The sequence below is a fragment of the Corvus brachyrhynchos genome, unplaced genomic scaffold (genome assembly GCF_000691975.1).
Source record: "Corvus brachyrhynchos isolate BGI_N302 unplaced genomic scaffold, ASM69197v1 scaffold101, whole genome shotgun sequence".
Taxonomy (NCBI): Eukaryota; Metazoa; Chordata; class Aves; order Passeriformes; family Corvidae; genus Corvus; species Corvus brachyrhynchos.
In genome coordinates this window covers 3,896,632-3,921,580 of record NW_008237239.1, presented here as the reverse complement: position 1 = coordinate 3,921,580, position 24,949 = coordinate 3,896,632, and the positions used below count along the sequence as shown (strand labels likewise).

Here is a 24,949-nt window from a genome sequence, read left to right as displayed (position 1 = left end):
GCATTGTCTGTGAGTCTGCAGAAAGTGTTTCAGCTGAAGTAGAGTGGCTCTAGACATGTCACAGTGTTTTGGCAAAAGTTAAAATGAGGAAAAGGAAAAAAGATAACAAAAAGGGACCGATCCCCTTGAAATACAGAGCAGAAAGATTCATTGGTTGAAGTGAGCATTGGGGTAGCAGATCCACACATCAGAATTACTGCATCCATGTGAGGGAGGGGAGGAGCTGCACTCTGTGTTCCCAGGAGCAGGTAAACCTGCTTTGATCAAGCCTTGAACTAAAACTTCTCCTGGCTGTTCATGTTCATCAGTGCATAGCTTTTGAACAACATCCTTCTCAACTGTCTGCTTATTGCCATGAGGTAGGAAGAATCTGGGCATTACTTCAGTCTTGTAGAGATTTGGTAGCAATCAATTTTCTGTCCCCCAATAATGAATTTTGCTAACGAACTCTGTAATGTGGTCTCCCACTATTTGGAGAGACTATTTTCAGAATTTTTTTTTGCAGGGGCAGAGATAAAGATTATTTTACCAGAATCACTGCAGTACACTGGAGAAAACAGCAATTACTTTCCTTGCAGTATATGAAAGCTCACATGTTGATTCTGGCTGCAGCATCTTATCAGGAGAGATCAGAAACAGACTGAAACTTTCAGTTGTACTCAGTACTATCAGTAAACCTATTACTGATGGAATGAGACATAAAGCTTCTTCTCATGTCCAGTGCAAATGTTAGAGATTTCAAATTCGATGTGTTCATTTGTTAGAGGGTTGAACACTGAAATTTTACTTTTAACTAATTCAAATTGATTGACTCATGCTGTTCATGTACTTTAAAAACAAATTATTTAAACCAATTTTAGGAATATAATTAGATTTGTTTTTGAAAATAAAAGTTGTTTAACTAAAAGACATTATTTGACATGGAAAAAAACAGTCTAAAAATCAAAATTGATGGACGCAAAAATGTTAAAGGTTCCGTTCAATGTTGGCAAATGGGTTTACTTAGAAATTGCCTACCCATTTTTTATGGATAGAAACACAACTCTAATAGGTCTTTTGTAGTGCACTGAACTACAGGGGGATGTCTCAACATCATTTTTTGCCTCAAACCAGGTAATAAATTATGAGATTTGCAGAAACTAGGTTCTGCAGCACTTCTCTGCTACAATTTAAGATTTTTTGCAAACTGCAGAGTTGTGCAGTGATCTATGTGTGTGTATACATAAACACACAGCAAATTTTGTTGGACAGAGGGATTTTGCCTTTTATATAAAACTTACCTTTAAAAGGAATTACAGTTCACAGTTGATGTTTATCTCCAGTTGTCAGTGGAAAAACAAGTAGGGTTGTACACAGTCTTGAGGACAACTTCAAGATAATTTGGGAGAATGTCTACTGAAGACAACTTCAAGATAATTTAGGAGAATGTGTACCTGTTTTGAAAATGAGTTTTTCCTGATCTATGACGTATCTTTCCTTACAATTATTTTTTTTAAAGGATAATTCCTTTCAGAATAGATAGCAGTCAATTGTCGGACCCCAGAGAGATGCCTTTGTCCCTAAATAGTGTAAGGAATTGTTTTCTGCAGAAGATATGCCCACTTGGTCAAGCAACAGACTCTCATTTCTTTGCCTGGGAGCTTGTGCTGTGTGCTCTGTTTGAGGATCTCCTCCTGCAGCCTTTGGCAGGTGCTGCTGGGCTCTGCTCCCAAGCACAGATGCTGTTGGACACCCTCAGATCTGGTGTCCTTTGTAGGGTTCTGATGTAAGTGGTCGAGTTCTAACTGGTGCCTGGCTTTTCAGAGCTCTTGAGCTGCCTGGTTCCTTAAGAAGTGCAGCATTATTCCAGGGTTCACAGCCGTGTCCCTTCTGTTCAGTGCAGCAGATGTGTCAGTTAAAGAGGAAGGTTGTTTAAATAACCAATGCATTTGAGAAATGCAGTCACTGTTGAAACAGTACAAAAAGCAAAAAAGAGATTTTTTTCCAGAAAGTTTGGAAATGTTAATATGAACTCCGTAATTATCAGTATTTGCTTAAAGGCAGAGTTGGCGGAATATTAAAATGTCACACAGTTTGAAGAGCAGCACAATCCCATAGCTGCTTGTGTTACAGCCTGTATACAACAGGAAACTATAAAACATGTTGATGGCATACTAAAGTGTTTGGAAATCTACTGCAGCAGCATAGAGGGAAATGTTTAAATAAGATCTTACATTAAGATGATGTTAAATAGAAAAGCAAGGAGCAGTACAACAAAAGCTTGATGTGTAACTAATAAAATCTTTACCTTTCCTGCTAGAAATAATAAAATTTAGTAGATTAAAAAAAATTATAAATGTTAAACAGATGCTTATGTGAGTGTCACACTAAAATACAGATTATAAAATGAGCTAATAAAACTTCAGATGTTTTTAAGGAATTGCACACTTCCTCTGTTAAAGTGAGAGTTAAAACATAATAGACATATGCATAAGATAGGGAAATTTCTTCATGCAAATGGTATAGTCATCTTAATTCATAATTTAAGAATGCCTATTAAGAGGAGGAGGAGGCGACTGTATACATCAGGGGATATCCTGTATAACTGTATGCTCAGCTTTTTTTCAGCCTCTCATTGAAATACATGAAATGCTGATTTTTGTATAGGTTGTTGTAGTTTGAAATTTATATACTGTTTACAATAGTATGTATGTGGACATACTAATTAGTAATTCCATGTGCATTCTGAGTGAAAGAGCAAAAAACACAATGCTGTGCTGGACTGTGCTATCAGTAGTGTTAGTTAAACTACAGAGAGGGATAATATGGAAATAAACCTCATAAATCCCACTGCGTAGAAGAGGAATAAGGTACTCATTTATTTCTTCCCTCAAATCAATTCTTAGTAACCATGCAGTAATTATTAAAATAGCCATTATTGTAAGTCTAAAATGAGAGTAATTGCAGAGGTGTGGTGTAAGGCTAAGAAAGGAGATGTTAATCTGAAAGGAAGAGTTTAAATGGGGAATTATGATATCCTTGGCTTTCTGCAGTGTAGCTGTCAGGCTCGGGCAGCTCGCTGGTCAATAGTGACATTCTGTGTGTCAGTGAACAGAGTCTCCTGATACCTTAACCTGCAGTTCACACATTACTGAAGCTCCAACTGTCGAACATTCAAGTCCCTTGGTACCACTGCAGCTTCCAGACTCTCCTGACTGGCTCATGTTTCATTCTTTGGCAATTTGCCCTAATGATATCCCTCAGGAGCTTTCAGACCCTCTTCTTTTCCATATTTAATCGTGTTATATTAATCTGAGTGCTGAGCAAACTAGGCTGCACAAGTTGTAATTGTCTGTGATTTCTGCTGCAATGGTCTTATAACTGCTTTTTTCATTTTTAGTGTAAAAATACATGTACAAAATTGTAGTGTAATTTTTATTTACAAGTCTAAATGTCCAAGACAGCCCGGGTGTGAATGCTTTAACTACAGATCTGTTCCACAAAGAGGGTTGGTTTTTTTCCGTGTAAAAATCCATAATGTTTTAGCACTTGCTGTATGGGCAGAATTTACATTTTATTTTTAGCTCTTCCTTTGTTACTGTGAAAGTTCATGTCTAATAGCCAGTGCTATTATCAAGTTAAACTCAGGTAGTAATTTTGTTGTGATATAAAACATTAGGACAGCCTCGTCTTTTCCATCAGCTTGGTAACTTGTAATGGGGGCACTTGCTTTAAAATTTTTTTTCCCTTTTAAAATGAGGTTTGTGATGGATAGAAGCTACCTGCTTTTGAACACAGTCTTGATTTTTTTCTCATTTTGTTGTAACTCTGTGCCTGCATAATAAAATAACAAAATTTGAGAGACTCCCTGATAGCAAAGATAGATCAAATTTGAATTCTTTACGTATTACAGATGATTTTGTTCACTTGTGGAATGGACTTGGCCCCATTTTGTATAAATTCCATAGTTATTTTTTTGTTTGTTGTGGGGTAAAGTGGAGCTTATGGTGGTTTTTTGTTTGCTTTAGAAAACCAGAGATGTCCATTTTGAGTGGCAAGCAGTTTGTAGCACCTCCTTTCTTGGCCAAGGAGTCCTTCATTTTCCATGATCCTTGTGCCAGGCTTGGAAGTCTCTGCTTTGGGAAAGGAGTTTTGGAAAATTGTAATAAAGTTGCTTTTCTGTTACAGGGAATATTCACTTCAGGTTTTTTTTTAAAGATCGTTCAGAAATCAAGATAGTGACACAAACAGGAGTTAATCCTGCTTCTGAGTTTAGTGCTGTTCTGTCTCTTCATGCAGCTTCAGATCACTTGCAGTTAGAAATAGCAGAAATGAGGACCAGAAAACTCCCCTGAGTCTTTCCCACTCAGTGGAGCCGAGTTAAACTGGGGTGCACTTCAGTCCGGTGTGTTCATGGCAGTACTCATGTTTGACCATGACTGCATCAAGTAATTCATGATTATTTCCCTTTTTCCAAGGGAATAGCTGATCAGGGAGGGCTAACTCGACTTGTTAGCCTGACTTCTTGCAGATGTTGTGCTTATATATTTACATCAGAGTTCTTCATGGATGTGTTTTGGCAATTCAGAGTTATTTACAAAATTATGTAATAGGTGATTTGGGGAGGTTAAGATTCTTGCATGTCTAAAAGTTTATTTAAGATTTTGTATTTTCTTTTTATTCATGTTTTTTTGTTGCCAATTCTGTGTGTGTATTTTTATTTTTAGTTAACTGCTTGTGTTCATGCGTCAGCTGCATTGTTATATCCAATGTATTGGCAACATATTTACATCCCAGTGCTTCCTCCACATCTTCTGGACTACTGCTGGTAAGACAGCTAACGTGTTATCCCCATTTCTGAGATTCTTACCTGTCTTAGGATTCTGAGTAAGTGATGAAAACACTAACTCTTTATTTGACTGAACATACAGGATCCAGTTTATGAAAGCACTTAGGCCAGTGCTTAAATGATGACTTGAACAGGGATATTCCAGCATGCCTTGATGTGGTGCTTGAATTGGTACCTTGAATTACAGTGCTGATTACTATCAGTGCAGCATTTAGAATCCTATTTGTAATAACTGTTTCTGTTTTATTGGTAAGAGAATTCATTCAATAATTTAAATGCAACTGTGTTACAGTTTACTTTTAGTTGGCTTTTATTTTAAGTTGAAATAAATGATACTTATAGAAGTATTCAGAAAAAAAAAGATCATTTTTTCCAGAATCAGATGTTAGTATTCATCAGTGATTTAGTATTTGTATTTTAACTCAGCCAGGCTCAGGATTCCAGCCAGTGCTTTCCCAAAAGAGCTTAAAAACTCCTTTTGGGACTCCAGAATTTTTATAATAAGAATTCTGCTTCTCCTGATGCGTTTCTGTTCATATGACAGACTTTGTGGTTTTGGCATATTTTTAAGTTGGACAAGAATCACTTTTTGATTCACTTCTGATCCTTCAAGGGGATGATGTTTCCACATGCCTGTGTTCCACAATTTCAGGCTAAGACTACTTGCTTTTATTCAGAGTAGTGGCAGAGATAGTAAATGAGAGTTTCCATTAAAGCGTTTAAACAGGAATATCCCTCCCTGGAAATTTTCACTTTATGTAGACCCTCTGGGTCTGGTAGGGAAAAATGAACCATTCCAAGCTGTTTTAGAGATTGGCAATTGTTATTATATATAAAACCTGAGACCCAGCCAGATGCTTACCAAGCTAAGTCTATGTTTTCTTCATAGGAATAAATTATGCTTATATGTTTGCTGGGCTTTATGTTGGTTTGGGTTGAGTTTTCCCCCCCTCAAATCTATTAATATATTGCTGTTCCACTGAACTCCACCCAGTCTGCTGAACTTTTGTTTTCAAACAAATTCTTGCTATGTTTCCTTAAGTGTCTTTGATGGTTTTTCCTGAATTTCACAATATTTGTCCATGGTATATATTTCTTTCTGTGGTATTTCTTACAATTAATGTGTATATTATTTGTTGTTTTAAAAAAGGAAACAATGTTCTTAAACTCTTCCCTTTACTTACTAAGCCTTTCATCTTTAATGATAGTTTTCATTTGAAGAAAGTCTGTCCTAATTGTTTCTCCTCCTGCCCTTGATAAAATGCACCAAGGTGGGGTAGAACTTGGGTGTATTTTAATTTTTGTATTACTTGAGCTTACTGCCAGAAGCTTTGTAATTTCTCAGATCATTCATAAATTCTGTTCTCAGAAGGCAGATCAACATCTTTTTTCAAGCTGTACTCTGTAGAGTGCATCCTGAATACTAGAAGATTTTTTTATTTGCCCTTCTAAGCCCAGATAATGTTTCCAGAAATAATAATATTAGATGCTGTACACAGCTTCATGTGATGATGATAATAGTTGGGATTCTAGAGCACTGTGCCGTGGCCTGAGAATTTTTTTATTCATTAAAAAGAAGCATGGAGCTTCTTAAACTTGTAAAATTCATTTATATCCCTTTTTCTTTTTCACAGTAGTACAATAGTGTGGAGGAAAAGTTTCCCTGTTTTAGAAATGTTCAAAAGGAAACATAAAGTTCATGAAAAGAAATGCACAACTGATGAGTTCATCACAGTAACTATCATTCAAACCTTTTGACTCAGATTATTTTGCATTTACATTTCTTTTTCTGATCATCTGAATGGTTCTTTTGTGAGACAGGTTGGAAAAGTGTAATAAAAACACAAATTACTTAGCTTTCCTCATGTTCTGGTGTATTAACAGTAAATAAATGTTCTCCTCATAGATATATAATATATCAAGTTAAAAAACCTTGATGAATTCTTGAGGTCAAAGTTTATGGTAGGCCTGATCTAGTTTGCCATCCAACGGGATCATGCCATATAAAATCAATAAAAGAATTTAAAAGTTATTTTGTATACATTGATTTTTTTATGTCATTTTGATAAGCAAAGTTCTTTTTATAAAAGTGCTGTTTTTCCTTTTAGCTCAACATGCATTTTCATACCTAGAAATTTCATTGTCAGTGTTGCACTTGGACTTGCTGGGATGTCTCCCATGAACTCTCATTTTCTTAGTGTTGTTCTGAAATGGTATTCAAATATATGAAGTAGGAAAATATCAATTGGATAATTTTGTTCATTCCGTAGTAATAAGGCTTTTTTTAAACAAAGATAAAATTAGTTGGACTAAATACCTTTATAATATCATAAAGATAAATGATATAATTCTGTGGGGGTTAGAATTCGATAAATTACATAAAGTGCCTAGTTGGTGCATTTTGTAAGCATGAAAAAAGAAAAATGTATCTTTGAGCAAAGCACAGCTATATTAAAAAATACTTCAATTCTTCCACTTGCCTTTTTAATAAAAAACTCTGTTAATTTCTTTCCTGCTGCCTGATTAACAGGCTGGATTTAGACCTAATGTAAGAGATGATGCTGAGGTAGCCCGAACCAGAGGGTCAGTATGGACTGTAACGCCCTCAGGACTGGCCAGGCCATGAGTGCCAAGGTCCAGTGTGTGTGTGAACAGTGTCTGTTTATTGACTTCAGGAGGGTTTTCTACCCCCATGCAGCTTATCTCAGCCTTGAATGCCATTATGAGAGCTCCAGCGTGAGAATTGGAATGGCCATCCAAAAAACGAGACATAATAAATTTCTTTTTCTAAAAGATAGCAAAATACTGGGCTGTAAAAGGAATATTCATTGTAGCTGTAGAGCAAATAACGGCACAGTTAATGAAAAATTGAGTTTTAGATTGTTATATAAAATTGATTTCTCTTCTCTTCTAAATAAAAGGAGACTTTTGCACTCAGCAGAGTGAGTGGCTAGCTTTCAAGAAAACTTCTACAAAAATTGTTTGAGCATTGATATAATAATTATGTTTGAATAAAATTAATTTTTGTAAAGGAGAAAGCTAATTTCATGACATTTCTGTGTAATATCTCAGCAGACTAAATCACCGATATTAGAATACACGCCAGTTTTGTCTGTGCATGATAAAGCATCTGTTATACTGATGCTCTGTTAAGAATATAATGCAATTAGAAAATTCAAGTTACAGTTGCAATAGGTCTTTATGAGCTTTGGTCTCTTCTGAATTAGAATATACATATGCCTGTTTCCGTGAGAATGGGACGATTATTTCCGAATTAACTTGGATGTTTTGCATAATGTAGTAATTATTTTGGGCAATGATACCACAGATTGATATTTTTGGTGATAACATGCATAAGCAAGAGAAAAACTGTATAGCAGCCTCCAGTAGTATTGTAGTAAGCCATTTCATGTACATATTACAGTCCTCTGCTGTTAAGACTTCAGAATCCAGCAGTAATAAAATTCACTTTTTGCTGAAAACGATCAAATTAACTTTCCATACCTGCAGTTTTTATTTCATCCATTTTCAAGATGTGCTTTGTACCTTTATTCTGTTAACTTCAAAATTGAAATGATGTAGCTGTTGCTTTGTTCTGTAGAGAAAAGAGCTACATGCTACCCTTTTTAATGACAGGTTTATTAATGGAGCAAATCATCAGCTATCTTAAGTCAGCACAGGCATGGTGAAGCTACTGGAACAGTGTCGATGTACGAGAAAACAAGTGTGCATAAAATCCATACATCATATAGCACTTGTTTTCCATGTAGTTTCTCCTGTTCACATTATTTGGAACACTAAGATATCCTGATATGAGGAACCTGAGGATCTATTTTGCTGCATATTCCACTGCAGATTTCTCAGTTACGTGTCAGCCGAGATCGTTCTTACTGGCTTGGTTAAATATGTTAAATAGTACAAAGCATTCTTAAAATTATAGTGGTTTAAAGCTGTTTAAATCCTCTCTGAATATATAGGTGTGTCTGCTCTGGAGTGACACTCATTTACAACTCCATGTAATTTGTGTTTAGTTCACAAAGACATAAGGATTAGCCTGGATGAAGTCATCAGGAAGTGCTAAAATTTTGTCAGTATTGGGCTAAGAAAAAGATGTGTGGGAAAATAAAGCCTCTTTTCCTTTTTGGAAGCCCCATTGCCTAGAAAAACCTTAAGTCATGACAGTTTGCAGTTTCAGCGAACCTATATTTTGATAACATAAACACGAAATCTTGTTTGGGCCTTGCTCAGGCTGGGTTTTTGGTTTTGTTTGTTGATTTTTGTTTGGATTATTTTTGCATTGATCCTCTCCCGTGGGACGTTGTTAATGAGAGCAATTGGCTGATCCATAGGATGTACAGATTTTTCTAAAATGGGCTGTAGTCCTAGGCAGGTGAGAATTGCTTGTTCTGGTCCCAGAGGTGGGGCCAAACGGATGAGACCACATGAACTGATGCAGTGAAGCCTTTCCCCATCCTTGGGAAGTCAGTCACCAATCAGTCAGTGCCACTGGCTCAGATCCATGATCAAATTATTGCCATGAGAGAAATTGTGTCTGAGTTGTTTGTGTACCTTTGTATAAGTCATCTTACCTCTGAAAATTTATTTATTTTTCAGAGGTTATTTTTATTTAGGTTTTTTTTTTTTTCTGTCTGGTCTATTAGTGATTTGTTTCCCACTGAGTTACCAAAACCAGCCTGTCTGTTGCTTGCTTCTCTGGAGTGCATATTGTCAGTAATCTCACAGAACCCAAGTGTCTGATGGTGATTGTTGGAGTTTTTTTTTTCCTTCAGTGCTGGACACTGAGTATATTCTTGGTCAGATGTTGCCAGAACAGAAGATTGTAGGAAGCCATGATAAATTAGCCTAATTCAGTTTCTTGCTTGCATACGGCAGGAGGTCTTACTGCAGTGGCTTTCTGTGGATATTTGTTTTATTTGGAGAATATAGTTCCTTGTCTTATGCAAGTTGGAAAGGAGTAGTTAATTCTCTCTAGTTAAACAGGATATTATACAGCTTCCAAAATCTTGCCAGGGAAGGGTTTTAGAACCAAACCATGATGTTTGTGTTGCATTGTGGTGATGGTAACTGGGACCATGTTCTCCAGAATGGTGTTTCAAAACCAGACCACTTTGGGAACATCTGCTGGGTTAGCTCAGTGTGGTCAGTTATTGGAACTATGTGTGAATGAAAGCTGTGGGGCCTCCTTGCTCATACCTCATCGTTTGGAGCAGCATTATTTATTTTGTGGTCATTTTTACTGCAGAGTAAAATAAAATTTTCCTTGTCGAGTAAAAATTCCTGTAGCAACTGTGTTAATTTAATACTGTCTTAAACAGGTGATGGTTTACTAGGGTCCTATGTGCCAGGATTTAAAATACTCCATTAATGTTGTACTTAAAACTTGATGTTTTCCACTTTTTTTCTTCAGTGCACCAATGCCTTATCTAATTGGCGTCCACTTAAGCTTGATAGAGGTAAGTTTAGTATACACTTCAGTGTACTGGGAAGCATGAGGTGTGTGCACCATAAAAAAATTTTTAATGGAAGTGCTTCAGGAAATATTCCTGTATTTTAGCATGTAGAATTACAAAATTTAAGCTTCATATGCTTTACTAAGTAAAAAATGTCTCTCTTTGAAATATTACTTTTGCAGTGTTTTATGGAGACTTGTAGCTCTACGTCATGATTTGTTTCTTCGTCTGATTAGTAGCTCAGTGATAGTTATTTTCCTGCATTTAGTACTTTAGCAACAGATTTTCCCAATAATGAGAACAGGTAAAATTTATTTTGGAGTCACCATCACTCAGATTTCAGCATTATTGTGATTTCCTGGATAATTTGTGCTCCCGTCCCTCTGAAAATTTGAGTCTGACCTCCATCCCGTAACACTCATAACTATTAATTTAGAAATTTGTATTTTTTTGCCAAAAAACAAGAGGTAGCTTTTACAGATTTGAATGTAAATCAACACAATAGAACTCACCTGACTGGTCAGTAAATAGCTGGGTATGGAATAGTTTTGCCTTTTTCCATAAGCGTTTGATTACACTGTGAAGCCTACATGTGCCATCTGATTATCATGCAGAGTAGATAATTGATTTGAGAACATTATTTGATTTACACTTCAGCTAAAGCAGTTTCTAAGGATCAATTCACATCTGCTAAGCTGATGGGGTGGGGGTCTTTCCTGAGCCACCAGCACTTTTGTTTTTCCAGAAAAAGGCCTTCTATATCATCTCCACTTCTTAACTCCAGGCACGGCCTTCTGTGCTCCGAAATCAGGTTCATATGACCTGCATGCATTGATCATAATATCTTCACTAGGATGTTTTTTCTTATTCAATAAGGAAATAATGGAACAGAAAGATTTGCTCTGAAAAAGAAGCCACTCAGTTCCTTCAGGAATTATTTCCTGCATTATTATGTATTATTGTAGGACCATATAGAAAAGAGTTCTATCCTTTTCCTGAAAGGAACAAATTGTTTAATTCTTAGCTGCTAGCCACGTACATGGATGAAAAAGGGTTTTATCCATTCTTCTGTGGTAATAGTAGGCATCACATGCCTGGTGCTTACATAAATCTGCAAATAATGGTAGTTTTTTCTCTCATTTTCATCTGATTATATCATTAACATCTTTGATTTTCACAAATTTGAAAGAATGAAATGTTGTTATAAGATATATTTACTTCCAATATATATTTATCCAATATATATTTGTCCAATATATTTAACTGTGTTCTGTGTAAATCTTGGTTTTTCAGGAATTCATTTCAGAGATTATTAATATAACCTTACTGTTTGAAGAATAAGAAGTATTTTTAAAAGCTACTCTGAATGCTATATCTACTTCACAAATCCTACATCTAAAACTCCAACTGTTGTTTTTGCCATTACTGTCCTTTGTATAAAATCATCATTTGTAATTTAGCACGTTATAATAAAAATGTGCTTCAGGAGCACACCATAGTAAATTGTTTCTCCAGTATTTTTTTTTTTCTTCTTTACAGAGAGTAAAAAATAGATCACTGGAGGATGTGGTTTTGCTAAATGTTGACACAAACACTCTAGAAACCCCTTTTAATGACCTGAACAACCTACCTGGTGAAGTGGTGAGTCTTAGACATTTCTTTCTTTCTTTCTTTCTTATATAGGTGCTTGAATTACTAGTAGTTATTTTTGCCTCGTTTTGCTAACTGCTATAAAAGGAATAAGGGGGTGAAAAGCACCTAGTTCAGACCCCTGTATTTGAGATTTTTACCTTTTTGACAGTTGAGGAGATGTTGAATGGAACATCATATTCCTTATTGTAAAAGTAGGATCATAATTATAAAGCTAGCTGCATTCATTAGGCAGAGCTGCTTTAAACGCAAGAGTCTCTTCATCTCATCTTAATCATTATATTACAAAGTAGGCATTTCTGTCTGCCTAGTGGCATGTCTTGCAAAAGAACGAGAGAGTTTTTGAAGGCAAAAAGAAGAAGGGGGCCAATTATCGGCTTCTGCTTCCCTGCCACCTGCCAGCGCTTTCCTTTTAATTAATGATCTGATGGCACTGGTCAATATAATAAGAAATGCTTGTACAGTTGGGGTCAGAAAATTCAAGCTTTGATCTTCTTCAACTTTGTGAAACATTTATTTGTTTTCTCTAAATTATTTCAGTTTTATTTTAATCTCTTCTATCCTGCTGAGGGCTGCGTGAATGAAAACCTATACTGTTTGTCATTTGCTTTGGCAGAGCAAAGACTGCTTACTTAGAATTCTATTTGTAAATTAAACTGCAAACCCAGTTTGTCATAAAAGACATCTGATCCTTTTGAAATGACGAAAGCTGTCTTTTGTCTGTAAAGGATGATAAATTAAGTGCCAGTTCTTTCTGGACTTTGATCTTGCAGAGGGTGCCCCCCCCTTTTTTTTGCCTTTTTTTTTTATTGCCTATAGGGGAACATACTCTCTATATCATTTTAAATAGTCACAAAATTCACTTATCTTGTTTTTCCCAGTAGAGCTCTAAAAGAATATAACTGTGAAACCACTGTTTTCATTATTTAATTAAAGATGCGCAAGCTATCACAAATAGTTGTCGAGACAAAGAATTTTATATCAAAATATGAAATCAAAGAGTTACATTTTCTGAAATTGTAAAAATAAAATCCCCTGTTGTAATAAAAGTAAGATCCTATAGTGACACACTGTGTCTTTTGCTATTGTTGGTAATTTGTATATATTTAGTACAATAGAAGTCAAACTCTTGATGATTATATTCATGAAAGTCCCCTTTGATTGTAATGATGTTAAAATCTAGACTTTTTATAGATCATCTGGTTAGTCTTTCGACTCAGTCTCAAGTGTAGTTCAGAAATGTAAAAGACTATAAAAATTATTGTGATGTTCTGTGGTTCACACTAGTATGTGTATTATTGCATTGGTATATTTTGTGATGTTTTATGATTTACTTATGCATGTATACATGCACAAACATATATACAATAACTTCGACTGTACCCTATCATGCAAGAGTGTAACAAGTAAAGTAAAAAGAGCGTTGTTTCCTGGTGTGTCAGTAACTTTAACTGGACTTCCATTGAGTGAATAAGGTTGATGTTATAATGCCATGAAGGTCTGTATGCCAAATAATAGCTGGATGTCGAATTGAGAATGAGGCATCATATTCCATGAGATACTGGAGTTGTAGCTGGAGGTCCTTCAAACAGCCAAAATGGATCTTTGTGCAATAAAAGAGGTACTTATTATGTGTTTCACAGGTGCATATCAAAATGATCTCTAAATAAGTAGGCTAGCATGAAGGAAATAGGAACACATCTTCATACTTCTAGAAGTGTATTTTCTCCCATAATATATGCATGTTATTACTACAAATCTTAAAGTAGGTTATCCAAGTGTACCGACTGCAGACTAGACTTATAATATCTTTTCCATATCTAATATAGAACAAAAAAGAACAGTGTTCTATGCAAAATATACTTGCAGAACTTGAGGATTTTATACTGAAGCTTTTGAGTAATCCCATCTCTTCCTTCACTTCAATCTGTAAGGCAATTAAATTAAACATTTTGATGGAATGCATATACAATTATAGTAGGAAAACCTGGAAACAAAAGTCACAGGGCTGTGTTTGGTTCATAAGGTGACAAAATGCTTGTCCTTCCTTTGCATTCATGAGGGGCAGTGCAGCTGCTGATATCTTAGGGAAAAAGTATAAGACAGAGGAGTATAGAGTCAAAATAGTAAGTCAGGCTTAAAATGTTAAAGGGAATGTCAAAGATACATGTGTGAAGCATTTTAACTTATATAGAGAAACCTCATAAGCATAAATAAAAAAATAGTAAAACTTCTGATGAAAAAATAGAATGAGTACCTCTGAAAGGCATTAAAATAGAATGAAGAACTGAAAATATAAAAGAAGCCGTAGTCTTACTGTCCGTTTCAAAAATTGATTCCAGGTTGGTTAACAGTCTAACAAAAGAAATGCATTATTTTCCAAGTTTTCTAAAACTGTTTCTTGTGTCCAGAGGGAGCAGAGTAATTATTTTCTTGATCAATAAGCCTGATGATGTCCTCACAGCATAGGTATTTAATGGTTTGCCCATGTGTATATGCTCTGATTGTGAATTTTTTCGTGATAAATTTAAGATTGAAAGAAACATTATTCTATGGCATTGTCTAATAAACTGTATAATAAATTAACTGAGATTTAAAGGCATTTTTAAATCATTCACTTAAGCATTTAAATTATAGTTACAGGCTAGATGACTTTCTATGCATGTGAACTCTATTATTCTGTCAGACTGACCAGTGGTCTTGACTGTTCAAAGGTCAGTGGTCACAGTTGTCCTGAATTACCAGTCCTTTTTTCATGAGGACCCTCTGCTGCGTTGCATGCTGTAATCTTCTTAATGGCTTCATTCCAATATTCACACATAATATTTTAGATTTATTGACTGTTAGAAATACTACCATGCCAGTAGCAGTTCCGCTACTCCTAAGGTATTTAAAATTGGAAGAATAAATCAGGGCAAGACTTTCAGGAATCCTTTGTTTTCTTAGAAGGGGGAAAGCCCCTCTTTTTTCGCTCTTCTGACAAGAAAGCTTGTTTTTACATTTCATCATTTCACTGTGAATTTGTCTATTATTTTTTAATTAAAAAAAAAAAAGAAAGTAAGGAGCTACTACTCTGGGAGTAAATTTCCTAATATAATAATACTGAGATCAGCACTTTAATAATGTCAGACATTAGAAGAACATTAGTGATCATAGACTGAAATTTATAAATTTTGGGCCTGACCCTGCAATACCTGTTTGCACTCAACTCTGACAAAAAGACTTCTCCTTTGCTCAGATGTGAACACTTCCCCAAACAGCTTGCAGAATTGGCAGCATCACTTTTAGCAACCAAGTCTTACTGACTTGAAATCATAGACTGAGCAGAACTTTTATAAGTATGATCTTCAGAAAACAATCGAATTTAGAGGCTTTTAGCATCTTCTGTGGTTGTTAAATATTGTCAACTGCGAAAGCTACAGAGCTGTTGAAAGATGCGTAGTGTTTGTACTGCCTGGTACCTATACACTGTGATGCAATACAGAATCTAAACTGGGGTTTAGAGCTTTAGTTTTGAGATTCCTAAAGTCAGAAGATTTTTACACCATAAATTTGACATGTGAACATTACTGTTCTAAAAGTAGCATTTGAGAAGTAGGCTGTAATTCATGTAGAAAATTGGTTACTTTATACAGCAATTACTGGGAGTGCAAATTATTTCTTAAAATATGATGATTAATGGTATTATAAAGAAATTAAGGTCAATGTATAAGAGTGCAATTAAAAAGATTTTTTGCAAAATATAAATAGCATAATTTACGATGTTTTTTTCCATCAGAAAATAGCCAAAAATATTACTAATATATTTTAGAAACTCAGAGTGGTCAGTAGTGTTTGCAGTGTTATGAGGCAACTGTTTATTGTGAACAAATTCTTAGAGCTGAGATTCTGTTGAACTTTGATATAGTTTTAGAAGCTAGAATATGAAATCCAAAAGTGCAACTAGTTTTGAAAACATTTGCATTTAAGTAGTTGTTTTTGTCTAAATGAGGAAATTGTGATTAAATGCTGGAGGTCTCCCTGAGATGCTTAAATCCTCTGTGTGTAGATAATATACATAGAAGCCCTTTACTAGCAATATGGATTTAAATATGAGAATCTAGTTTGAGGTTTTTGGTTTTCTTTTCTTTGTGATCTTCTCACACTTTCTTGTTTTTGAGAGTAAGCTTCCACTTACTTTTATAGTGGTATCATCTGATGGAGAACTGCAAAAAGTAGTTTAGAACATAACAAGTGTTGCTGAAACCAGAGGAATATCTGAATATATTTTTTTCAGAGATCTAATAGTCATTTGAAACTCCAGTGCATGGTTCTGTATTTCTCAGACAACAATAGTATACAAATATAATTCTTCTATATGTGCTTTAATTTGTATGTGTGTTTGAGTTTTTGCAGGAACAAAGGCTTTGATTAATAGCTATGTGATCTTATTAACTTATTTTTTAATTTTATGTGATTCTTCTACTCACATGGATACTGAAGAGATATTAGTCATGTTTCCTTTCTATCAGATATTTAGATTTTAGGAGTCCTAGAAAGGCCGTATGGTGACCATTTAAATGAATGATACTTTTTGTTTTAATGACCAACACAGTATGTTTCTACATTTTAGATGCACTTAATTACATATCAGTCTCATCTGTATCTCCAAAAAACTATTGTACTGATTTAAACCTTCCCTGAAGCTCTGATTGCTCTTCACTGGCAGTGTTTAGCAGTCCAATGAAGTCACCTTCCTATGAGAAGCTGTTGCTAGGAGAAGATAAAAACAGTTTGCTTCTAGTGTAAATTAATAATACCATTTCTGCAGCCAATCACTGGTGTCTTTCAGAAATAAATTTTAACAGCATTCTAACCCCTGCAGTTTGTTGTTTGCGGTTCTTCAATTTCAAACTTTGTAAAAGTTTATTTCTGCAAAAGAGATACAAAGAAAAAAATTTGGCATTCTTAATCGTAAATAGGTAGATGGATTAAAATGTGTATGAGGAAAAGATTTTGATACAGATGCTGCTTGGTATTTTTTTGGCTTGGTGTCAGAATTGTGTAACTTTCAAATTATTTTAAGTGCTATGAATGATGTCACTCCAAGGGGTCTCACATTTCCTTGGTCTGAGGTGCATGGATCTAAGCAGTCACAATCCTGCTGTGCACCAAGTCTTTCCAAAGAGTTCAGTGCACCCTGGCTCTTACCTATAGCTGCTCTTCTGGCTGTAATAACTGCTTTATCACTCTTATCACTCTGCCTTTGATTCAAATGTGGGACAGGGAGATTTTGACATCAGCCTAGCCAAGTGTGGCTGGGCTGAGCCCTGAGTAAGCGCTGTCCTGTGCTCGCCTGTTTGCTGGCCTCAGCTTGGAGGAAGCCAAAGCTGGTCCCAAGGACACTTCAAGTGTGCTGCAGCCAGGGTTCCACTTGGGACAGCAGGCAAATCAGGGCTGTGGCTCACATGATCTCTGCAGGCTTCTTCTTAAGAGCGCTGTGCTCCTGGTTCTTCTGCAGGATAATCTGATAGAGTTCTTCCTGCCTTTAAGCATTGCCCCCTGAGAGAAGCAGGAGTTGGAGGAGCTTTCTTTGAACTCCAGCATTGCCTTTCTGAGGCTCAAACTCCCTCCAGGACAGAAGCACAAAAATGTGCATCTGTCCAGAGACCCTGCCTCCGAACTGCCAGCCCATTGGAGGTTCTTAATATTGCTGAGCTAGTAACACACCGATATGGCAGCCAAGCAGCAGACTAGTTGCTTTCTAGTGTTCTTTTTAACACATTGCCTAAAGCATCCTGTTAATCAAGCTTACAATAGGGTGCTTAGGGTCTGCCAGAGCACAGGAAAATAGAAAACACCTTTTTCTTTCACATTCCTCTCTTGGTCGTGTAATCCCTCTGCTCTGCATTATCTTTACCCCCTTTCTTCTCTTACCCTGTCTTATCGTTTGCCATAATTTCTCCAAAATCATAAGGTATAATTTAGAAGAATGTAGATTTAAAAGAATGTGGATACTTTTCTACCTTTTCCCTCCCTTATATTTAGAAGATGCTTTGCCTGTCATGTCAGAGACAAAATTTTAACATTGACAATTCTTTTTTGACTTCATGTTAATTGTTTTTATTTTAGTCAAACTGTGCTACTGTCTGTGGGCAGATCTTCCTTGTATGCATTTGTTTTCCCCAAAATGAAATCTTACTTTTTACAAGTATAAAATAATCATACAATACAGATCAAAAGAAAAAAAAACAAACCACAAAACTAAGACATGCATTTATTTTTTCAGCCTTGAACTTCTTAACCAGTTGCTGTACTCAGACTTGTACTTTTTTTCCTTTTGAGGTGGAAGGCAAAACCATAAATGAGCCTTGGTGTGTGCTTTCCATGGGCTAAACGAATCAGGCTCTAAACTTTTATCTAGATCTGTAGAGCTTGGATATAAATTGAAAAGATCACAACTATGGGGAAAAGACCTATACTGTAAAGGCCTTTCTGCATAGATTATGAACATCATAACTCAATAATTTTTTTTCAAAACTATAGTTATAATTGGACCCAATGGGGGTCTCTCTCTTTGATCAGATCACAGTAACTGTGACTTTACACTGGAAAATGTCACTACTGTGAATGTTTATCACCTGTAGAGCTGGTCTTTTCTCTGATGCCATGTTCAGTTCTCATTAGCATTATTCAAAGTTTAGTTGTTAATTAGGTTGACACTTCAATTAAAATCATCATCTACAAGAGCAGTCAGGACTCTTGCATAAAGAAACAAAAAGATACTCATTCTTGCATATATTTCCAAAAGAATGAAAGCTGTTTTGGTGATAAATTTGTATTTATAATATCCTGTTTAAAGAGTAACTCCGAATGTTACTTCATTTAGGGACTTAAATAATGCTTTGTTGGGTATGTTGCAATACAAAGGGATGTAGAAATGTGTATTCTATGTAAATAGAGTTGACTTAATTTCCAGGTGTCCCTCGTGATGGAAATTAGGAGAGTATAGACTATATCTGGATAGAATTCCATGTATCTTGTAATAATTCCAGAATTATATGATTTTCCTCCAAAGTATGTCCAAGGAACAGTTATTTAAATTAAAATTTCCCCCTTTCCTTTTTTTTTCTTTTTTTTTCTCTAGTTCTGTCTAACCAGTGGTTGTTATTTGCCAAGTAAAAAAAGACAAACCTCCTTAAAAGAAGTCAACCACTATAATCAGAATGGTCTTTTTTTCTTACTTTTTTTTTTTCTTTTAACCTGGCGGCCCTTCCTAATTATTTTTTTTATTTTCTTCCCTTTCACATGTTTTATCTTCAAGGACAATTCTAGAGGCAGTGTAACACTGAATTTACGAAAACCTTTCTCAGCTATTTGACTGTGGTAGCAGGTACTCCCATGGTGCATGAGAAATGATGTAAGATAGGAATTTGACCTAAAATAAGAGATACTCCTTGACACTGAATAGTGAGTGACCATTAAGAGTCCTTAAAAATAAACCTTCATAGCTTAAATAAAAATGATCCAACTGTCTACATTCAAACAAGTAAATGCATGTTATGCTGGAAAAAAAATCTGCAAAAATGTGACTCACATGCATTTAACTGTAAAATAATTAAGCTTATTTATGTCAAGAGGCCTTGGGAAAAAAAAAAGAGAGCATAAACCAATCTGCATTTGTACTCTACCATCATCCCCTGCCTTCATTTCAATTAACAGACCAGCAGGTGCTCTTTGCAGTTAAAAAGATAAGCTATCAAGGAGGAGGATGAATTTTTGGCTGACCTATAGACACTCTGGTTTGCCTGCTGATTGGGTTCATACCTTGCTGTACCAATTTCTGAGGTGTTAATTTAACTGTTCCACTCTGTCACGCAGGTCTCGGCCTTGAAAAATAAACTGAAAAAGCAGTCGACAGCTACGGGCGACGGAGTGGCCAAGGCCTTCCTTCGGGCACAGGCAGCACTCTTTGGATCCTACAGAGATGCACTGAGATACAAACCAGTAAGATGGCTTCCCTGTTGCTTTTTTCCCTGAATTTTTAAGAGCATGGTCTCATTCTCTCGAGGAAAATTTGAAATGTTTTATCCCAGTCTGGAACAGGTTGTTTTAAATCTTACTCTGTGCTAAGGAATTGGAAGATACCACCATCTCTTGACAGTGAGTTGTACTGAAAAATAAATACTCATCAGCTATTTTCTTACTTGTTTTATCAGTTTTATTCTCTGTTTAGTATAAAGTCAGATTGTATTAATGAAGCTACTTACAATTGGCTCACCTGGTTTAATGTGGTGAAGAACTGAAGGGGCTGTGCCTTTCAGACTCCATCATTTTTCCAAAGGTTTTGCTGTGTTGGAGGGCAGAAGCTTCTTTCCTAGCAGAAGCCACATACATAGAGTCAAACATGCATCTCTTCTATTATACACTTACCTTGATTACACTTAGGAGATATGAAACCCATTTAATCTCATCAGAACCTCAGAATCTGTATTTCTGACATTTTGCTGGTAGTCAGTTGATTAATGTTTTATGGGCTTTCATAATTTCTAAATAATGAGGGTGGCACATATTGAGCTTGTTGGAGATAAAATAATTTATCAGAAAAAACTTAGAGAATAATTTCATCCATCAGTCCAGATTATTTTTCTTGCAAACTACTGGTAGTAGTTGATTTGATCAAATGCACTGAGATGGCATTGGCTGAATTGGATTCTGAGGATACAGTGTTTGGCTGTCTGATGGATTCAGATAAATATGGGTATTTGATAGGAGAAATCGTCCTCACTTGAGGAGTCAAGTTTGTAAAGATGGTGCGTGTGTGGAACATGGGTGGATATTTGTTTGGGGGTGAGAAGAGCACTCTAAGGATCTATGGTATTCCATGATGGAAGTGGATAGGATAATCATTAATTAATTCCAGATGAGGGCTTTTTCTGGAGGGAACTTCAAAATACAGCTTGGCACTTGGGTCTTCCTTCTCCCCAAGTGGTTCCCTTCCAGGCAGTCCTTTTTGCCATGAGCATTTTGCTGTCTGTGCCGCTGAGAGCCACTGTTACTGAGAGGAAGGGTAACCCATGCAGGCATGAAGTGTTGTGTACAGGTTTAGTTCAGGTGTTTGTGTTTAGCAGTTCTCTTATGATATGGAAAGCCCCTTTGCATTCCATATTGGAAGGGCTGCATCTGTTTTAGAAATCACTGGATTTCAACACACTGCTTGTTTCAGTAAAGCAGATAATTTCAACAAAACAGGTAGTTGTCCTTTATTCCGTAGTGCCACCACCTGCATCTAATTTGCTCCTTAGTCTAAAGGTGAGGGCACTAGTCCATGCCAACTCATGGCAGCTTGCAGGAAGAGCTGTTAAGTCAAAAGGTGTCTTAGTCTACACTGGGTATGTGCAAACAGAAGGATGTCAGTCTGCTTGATGTCCTTAGCTCTGTTCTGACCAGAAATAATCGTCAGTCAGTCCTTTGTTTTGATAACTGTGGAACTGAGTGTGCAAGTTCTTTAGCATCCTGGTTAGCATCTCTTTTGAAATGAGCTCTCCTTTTAACTGATTTCCATTTTATTTCAGTTTAGCTGTTGGCATATCCGAGATATCTACATTTGCACTGTATTGGAAACAGTGCACTATGGATCATTTCAACTGGCAAACATTTGTCAAAATGACCTTTGAAGTCTTTCTGCATTATTTTCTTTTGCAGATTTATCTTTTTTTGGCTCCACTGACTGCATATAAGAGAAGATATTTATGAAACCATTGTGGCCTGATTATTTTTTTTTAAAGACACATTATTTCAGAATATCTTTGCAGGCAGAAGTCTGCTGGCAAATACTAGCATATCTTGGATTGATATCAACTTGTTCAAAGACAAAGCATATTTAAAAATAAATAAAAACCCCTTGTAACTGTTATTTTGAGCTGTGTTCACATAATCTTAACTAATTCAGTATTTCACAGAATTTTTGTTGTGAAAGAAAATTTGAATTTCTCTGTATTAGTAGGAATTAAGAGGATTTTCACATGATTATTCAGCTCATTCTGCATTTGCCTTTTCCTCTGAATTGGAAAGCTGAAAAAAATCAAATCACATTTGCCTGTAGTAGGCCTATTTTCAGCAGTATCAAAGCTTGATAACTGCTATTGCAAAAATATTTCCCTTTGTTTTGGAGTCTGTGGTGCCAGGTCTAATAAGGTAATTTAAAGCACTGCTATGGACTTTATTTACATACTTTCAGGAGCTCAAGTAGTATTTGTGTAGAAAATTTTGTAGGGGCAATACTTAAATGAAAAAATTTTCCATATAGATTTGCAATACTTTTGCTATAAATAAGCTTATCATATTTTCAAAATCAAGAACTGAGATGTTTTGGGGTACACTTTTGAGGATCGCAAAGCTTCTGGTGAAAAGTAAAATAATGTATTTCGACAGTTATCAATTGCTTGAGAGTTGAAAAGCATGTCTAAGTGAACTATTTTTCTTTGCAACAGTGTGTCCTGTATGATTTTAACTTCAAATGTGAAACAACTGTCATTAATATTCACTTTGAGTAAAGAACAGCTTTAATAGTGTCTGTACTCATCCAACACTTCTCTCCCCTCCAAACGCTGTTCATCACACTGAACACTCGTTCTGTGCAACTGTTTGTTTGCAGCACAGCACAGATTCTCCCTGGTATAGCAATATGTCTTGGACAAACGTCTAGCAATTATTGAAAAAAATGATTGGTGAAAGGCAAAATGGGAATCTTCAGGGGCCTTGCAGAGAGTTCGTGGGCCTCCAAAGGACCATATGGAAAATCTGACTACTCTAATACAGACAGGAAATATGACATGTAATAGAGAAAGTTTGTAATAATTTTTTGTGTGTATTAAATGATAATAAAACACTTAATCAGTAAAAGTTTCCAAGAAAAGTAGAAATAGGTTTTTTTCAGATCTAATAATTACTAAATTAAGGTGTCAAATTGATATAACTGTTAAGAGTACTTTTTAATATGCTACACATTACATTAGCAAATATTGTGTAATAGGAGTGAATCTGTAAAGCAAAACAGCACAGCTAGTGCTAAGGACCTGACGTTCACACCGTGTGCATTTGTACCTTCATTGTGGTTCTGATTTTAGTCTGGTGTTGAATACTGAATACCCATGACTAGCTGGAACTCTGCTTTAGTTTAATCTGGAAGGAATCCACCTCACACATGGTAGGTGGGCATGTTGAAAAAATTGCTTCAGTTTCATTTGATAAATCACCAAAAAATAATCCAGAAAAAAGTATTATCAGTGGCATGGTGAATTATAATGGTTTTGTATATGGTCTGGTTCACATAGAGGACTGCAATCCATTTTGAGACATTGTTTACTTTAGGTGCTCACAACTTGGCCTTGAACCTTGTGTTGCTCCTAATTTCTTTTGGTAGTCCATCATTTGGGGATTTCTCCTGGATAATACTGCATGTTCCGTGTTTCAGGATTGCAGGCATAGGTGGGACGTAGACACGAATATGGCAGTTGTGAATTTGTGTTGGTGTCATTTTGTCATCGTGTATATGTGACATCGTGTTTTTCCCAACTATTTTACTTTACATGTTCTTCCTGCATGTACATGGGCAGCTGAAAGCAAAGACTAGTACATGTTTTTCATAAATCATATACAATATGGCCAGTTAATAAAATAATACGTGATGTAAAGAATGCTTAAAAAAGTAATCTATGTCTGGGGAGGGACTGGTAGATAAGAGAATGAAGGAAGAGTTGAAAAATATTGAATATAAAAATATTTACCATGATAGAGATTAATTTCTCCTCTTTTGGGGAAAAAGTCCTTGAAGCTCTTGATGTTAAGACAAATGAATCCAGAAAATATCCAGAATACCTTTGTTTCAAGTTATGATGGTTGTAACATCACTCATCAGCAATGAAGAAATGAAGGACAAAGGCTGATGGCTTGCTCTGCAATGCTCAGCAGTAGGACCTCCGGGAGGGCCAGGAGATCCTTCATGGTGGAGGTGGCACAACCTGTCAGACCTCTCTTTAATTGAACGTTAACTGGATGCTTTGGGCCAGTATTGACAAACAGTGACATCAGCTGTCCAACAGATGTTGTAGTCAATATACAATAAATCAAAATAGTACAATAAATAAAATAAATAAATAAAATTTATATTGGAAAAAAAATTGAGATTCAGAATCCACCTGAATTATTTGAGGATGCATGGATAATGAATGATTATAATTGAGTTTCAAAACAAAACCTTTTAAGGACTGGTATCTCTTGAAATGGGCATCGACTTGTTTACCTTTCCCCCAAGAGTTAGATATGAAAAGTACATCAGAATACAGAAACAGTAATGAAATGGCAGACATAAATTGGTGTTTCATCCAGAACCACCCTGTGTAATATGTTATGACTACTATTTGACTTTCATAAAAATTCTGTTTTACATGTTGAAAACCATAGTGTTTTATTTTTCTCAAGGACTGTTAGTGGTCCATTACTGAATATAGATACTGTGTTAGTAGGAGTTGGGTTTTTGGTATAATTGTGACTGTAAGAAATACCATTATATCTGAATCTTTTTTGGGTTTTTTGGCAGATTGCAAGAAATTTACACATTTTGGAGAGATTTGTTTATACATGGTATCTTCCTGAGAAGAATCATAGTGCATGCTCAGTTATCCCTTGGCCTTTATCTCTGAATGTCATGACAGATTTTTAAAAAGAGGAATTTTAATATCAAAATGAGATGATATTAATTGTTGTAATAGAACTAATAGATGGTGTGAGTCTTTTCATGCCAAAGTGAGGCAGTGTTTTCTACAATAAAAGTGTTTTTACTTCTTGTTCAAGTTAAGTATCACTAGATCTAGAAAGCACAAACACACCTTCTAATCTAGGGGTTTTCTTTCCTTTTAAAATGATCACACTGCTTTAGCTCAGTTTTCATGTTCCGCTGAGGTCTGTATAAATAGCTTGCTTAAAATGTGAATGTAGCTTAGAGTAAGAAATTCCTGCT

General features: G+C 35.7%; 1 protein-coding gene across 3 annotated transcripts in view; it reads left to right on the top strand.

Moving 5' to 3' along the window:
• DENND1B (DENN domain containing 1B) overlaps positions 1–24,949 on the top strand; it is a 170,522-nt gene that overhangs the window by 108,362 nt on the left and 37,211 nt on the right. For all 3 annotated transcript variants that reach the window (XM_017729713.1, XM_017729712.1, XM_017729711.1), the window contains 4 exons: positions 4,707–4,807; positions 10,257–10,302; positions 11,839–11,940; positions 19,810–19,935. In XM_017729713.1, the coding sequence (XP_017585202.1) occupies positions 4,707–4,807; positions 10,257–10,302; positions 11,839–11,940; positions 19,810–19,935 (375 nt within the window). The remainder of the gene's footprint in view (positions 1–4,706; positions 4,808–10,256; positions 10,303–11,838; positions 11,941–19,809; positions 19,936–24,949) is intronic.